The sequence below is a fragment of the Pollicipes pollicipes genome, unplaced genomic scaffold (assembly GCF_011947565.3).
Source record: "Pollicipes pollicipes isolate AB1234 unplaced genomic scaffold, Ppol_2.1 Scaffold_3087;HRSCAF=3621_pilon_pilon_pilon, whole genome shotgun sequence".
Taxonomy (NCBI): domain Eukaryota; kingdom Metazoa; phylum Arthropoda; class Thecostraca; order Pollicipedomorpha; family Pollicipedidae; genus Pollicipes; species Pollicipes pollicipes.
This window is the reverse complement of record NW_023596225.1, coordinates 41,480,204-41,484,512: the sequence shown is the minus strand read 5'-3', so window position 1 is coordinate 41,484,512 and position 4,309 is coordinate 41,480,204. Positions and strand designations below refer to the sequence as shown.

The following is a 4,309-nucleotide window of genomic DNA, read 5'->3' as shown; positions in this document are numbered from 1 at the left end:
TTGCGTGTGTCGTGACGTGGGTGAAGCGATATGCAAATTATATTTGTGTGTATCCGCCGTGAGATATTTTGCTGCGTAGCGCGTTACTTTGATATACATACATATATATATATATATATATATATATATATATATATATATATATATATATATATATATCACATTATCAGATCTTAACCACCATGGATAGGTTATCTCATGAGCTTTCGTTGAAGTGTTATTTCCGTACCATTATATATATGAAGAGCGAGTATATACACGTATCCTTCTTAAATGCGATAACGGTGTTAGGTCAAATCATGGTACAGGCCGAGTGTTGCATGACATTTAACGGCGCTGTGATTGACACGGTGTCGGCTGCCGGAAAACCGCCGTTACATGTGGTCACATTACAGTTGCGGGGCCAGCGAGCCGCTGAACTGTAACGTTATACCGCGTGCTATCGCGCCAGGCGAGCCAGACCCATCGGTGCCGTGGCGCCCCGTCACATGCACGCGGGGCGTCGCGTCCAGATTCTGGCGCGCTCAAGGCTCATGCGCCGACAACAAGGTGCTGCAGACGTTTGGCGGGTCGTTAGCTGCAGGGAAGGGTTTGTTTGACCTTGGCCGCGGCTGGGGGGTGTGTGTCAGTTACTGGCCGGCTGTGTCGCGTGATGGAGGGTGCTGGCGCGAGCAGGACGAGCTGATTGACACCGGCAGATCGGCGGCGGCTGCCGTGTGTTCTGCTCATGTCAGCCGACCCGGTCTGGCTTTCTGCTGATATCAGCCGACATGTCTGGGCTTCTGCTGTCAGTGGCGGCCCAGGAAAATGCAGCTCGTGCATGGCAGGAATGTTCGGAAATGGTGGGATGTTCGACTACGCCAGGCAAACAAACTTGCACCCACTCATTACCTACCCACATCAACGCAAAAGCCGCGCCGCTCAGCACGACAAGATCACAACAGAACGAACAGCCTCAGGCCGGAGAGCACGCGAAAACCGACCGCGATCAACCGCGAACTAAGTGTTGGCTGGGGCCCCCTCGGCCCGCCCCCAGCTCGGTCCTGTCTGACCGGGCGGGCCGCGCCGGTCGCCGCCCCTTCTGACAGGCGACGGCGGGCCACCCGGCCGCTGGGGCGCGCCCCGGCCGCCCGGGGCGACCGCTAGGGCGCACCCGGGCCGATCCTCCGACCGGGCGCGGTCCGGGCTCCCGACCGTACACCGGCCGACCGCCAGGGGGCACCCCGGTCTGATCGGGCCGACCGCCAGGGCGCACCACCGGCCGACCGGGCCGGCCGCTCCAGAGCCGAGACTGGCTTGTGAGCGGTGGTGCACCGGGCCCGCGCACGAGCGTTGTCGCAGTCGGTGACGAAATGGCGCATCACGGCCGCCGCCGCCGCTGGCCGCAGTGGTACAGGCCCAGGCCCCTCAAATGCATGTGAACGGTTATGAGCTGACGGTGGGGACGTAACCGAGGGGCACGGGGCTCATGTCCCACCCAACCCCCAAACCCCCCTCTCCAGAGCTAGGAGATACGCACTAGACACGGGGCGCTTTTCTGGAATCAGATCCAAGTTCGCGGGCATTTGGGCAATGATTTGACGTCCCCCTGGAGAGAATCGGCCCTGTGTCCAGCTGACGAAATGAACAATGACCACTTTCAGTTGGTACGAAGCCTAAATCCAGTCGTCGGTCTGTAGCTGCCTTGACTTGGCTTGAGCTGTTGCTTGCTGGATGAACGTTCCACCCACTGCATCAGGGACGCCATGCTCACTACGTGCCATCAATGCCCATCAAAACTCCAGCCGTGCGCTGGCTGCGTCATTTTATCTCATCAATGCGCGCGACACACGTTCCTTTATGTCCCCTATCGGCTACCACGCGTCTGTTTATGCTGCAACCGGACTTAAAGGCATCCGAAAGCCACGTCTGCACATGAAAGCACATCAGCACAAGCGGCCAACGGGCTTGCTATGCAGACACTCATCATATAACCGATACTGGTTTGCATTGTCAGGTGTACACAGGTGTGTACCTCAGTGTCGCAATTAACCAAGTCAACGGGCGCGCCGATCAAAAGGTCACGATTACGCAGTGTGTAACCCGCCCATCAGCCCGATCTCCAGAGTACATTGTACGTCATGCCCTATCGGAGACGACGTTCCGATTATGGGCCGATAACTGCTAATTTATTCACTATTGTTCAGCCGAACCCACCGAACGGCGTCCCCAAACGACCCGGGATTGGAAAGCCTGCGTTGGAAACGGCCGTCGGTGGCTGGGGTGCCGGCCAGATCCGCAGATCCGCAGACAGGAGGGTGGCGTGAGCCCGGCCCGCTCGGCCGGCTCGGCTGTCCTGCTGGACCACTCGTTCAGGAGTGGGCTACCCCGCGGAACCGCCTGGCCTAGCGCTGGGCTGTCCTGCTGGACCACTCGTTCAGGAGTGGGCTACCCCGCGGAACCGCCCGGCCTAGCGCTGGGCTGTCCTGCTGGACCACTCGTTCAGGAGTGGGCTACCCCGCGAAACCGCCCGGCCTGGCGCTGGGCTGTCCTGGTGGATCACTTGGCCAGGGAGGGGGGGGGGGGTTGATGGGGGATGTGAGAGGTGTATTCTGCGCGAATCAGTACCGCCTTAAGCGCGGCACCGACACGCGTCGGGCCCCGCCGGTCCCAGTGCCCGAACCCTCGTTTCACAAGCTGCCTGTCTCGCGCCACGGCGCCTCGCTGACTGTCCGTCCCGTTCCAGACCATGAGGCGGTAGCCGCCGACGCCAGCGTGGGTGTTCGGAAGAGACCGGCGGCGCGGCTCGCGGCGTCATGAAACTGGCAGAGGAGGGCCGCCGCTGCTGCTGGCGCTGGCTGGCGGTCGGAGCGCTCGCGAGCGCTCGTGAGCAGGAGTCGGCCAGCCAAACGCACGAGGCTGACGGCGACTACCGCTTTGTTTCACACTCGGGTGAGTAGCATCACTGGGGCGCTCTCTTTGCGGACGGCGATGTCGGCTCAGTGGGTAACCGACTGTTGGCTCTTTCCTGCAATCGCTGCCGCTCTCAAGGACATGCATGCCCATTTCCAGATTAGGCATCATTTTTGCTCCGAGCGTATCTGATTCAGGGTCTTGTACCCAATCTGGCTGCGGTCTCAGGAATCCTGGCATACACGGATATTTGAGAACTACCTTGAGCTGGTAACTGCAACAAGGCCAGAGCCATCTCTCGGTGATTTTTGAGATCTTCGTAGATAAAGTACCGAACACTTTGGCTGGAGAGATCAAAACGAACGCGAGCCGGGGTGTGCGGGAGTGAGCGGAAACCGGATGAGGTCCTCAAACTGTCCGAGATGCGTGCATGTCGCACCACTCAACGTGCACGCATCAGGGTTGTAGCTTAGGAACCACTCCGCCATACGCACCAACTTCAAGTTTTGCCAGAACCCGCGTATTCCGGTCCCACAGTCTCGAGCCCGATTTTGACAAATTTGAGACAGAGACTCTAAAGCACCCTCGCACGACTTCGAGACAATCAGAGCATTGTTCTTGAACGATTTCCTGCTTCTTCACTGGATTCTTGCCGTGACATTTCGGTTCAAAGCGACGTGCCCCAGGCGGCTCAACGAAGCGAGCTGCGTTTAGCGCAGGGAGGACGAGACTTGTAGCCGAGTTGCAATGGCACATTACACATTGAGGCCAGCGAAACTAAACCGACACGTTAGGAGCTCACGCCGAAAGTACAAAAAGTCAAAACAGGATGGGCTGGAGTTCTGAGACATGAACAGTCATCAGTGTGACTGGGCAGCACCACTTAATATTCATGAGGCGTGCCGACCATATTTTGTTATCAACCTTTCAGCTGTCGGGATCGGCGCCAACTTTAAACTGGCCAGTCAGGAAAATTGATTCCACTAGGCACCTCCAACTGGCTCACATGCTGTCGCTGCACAACCGTTTCCTGAATATTGAAATAATATGTTGACTGAAGGAAGGCATTGCAGGTTGAAACGCGGGCTTCAGAATCCGGTTGTACTTTGCCGGTCGCCGTGAGCGACGTAGTTTGTGTGAACATCCTCCCTGGCAGCGGCGAGCGGGCCGGCGGTACCCGACGCCCGAGGGCTCACTCCGCCCCGTCCGACGCCGCGCCCGGTCGAGGCGCCCGGCCGCGCGCCGGCACGTGGCGCACGGACAGTTCGTGCCCCAAGCAAGGCCGTCGTCGGCCCGGCCGGCTCGGGCCACGTAAACAATGAGCCATTGAGGGATGGCGGCTGCGCCGTCGCACGTGACAGCTGCGGTGTTCCGACAGGCGGCAGGCTGTCCGAACTCGAGACGCTCCGTCGTCGGT

At 59.0% G+C, this 4,309-nt stretch overlaps 1 protein-coding gene across 1 annotated transcript in view; it reads left to right on the top strand.

The window, feature by feature from the left end:
• Positions 1-2,795: 2,795 nt before the first annotated feature.
• Positions 2,796-4,309, top strand: part of LOC119090175 (semaphorin-5B) — a gene marked incomplete at its 3' end in the record, with an annotated part of 27,143 nt that continues 25,629 nt past the window's right edge. The window contains 1 exon segment of the mRNA XM_037212966.1: positions 2,796-2,931. Within this exon segment, the coding sequence (XP_037068861.1) occupies positions 2,796-2,931 (136 nt within the window).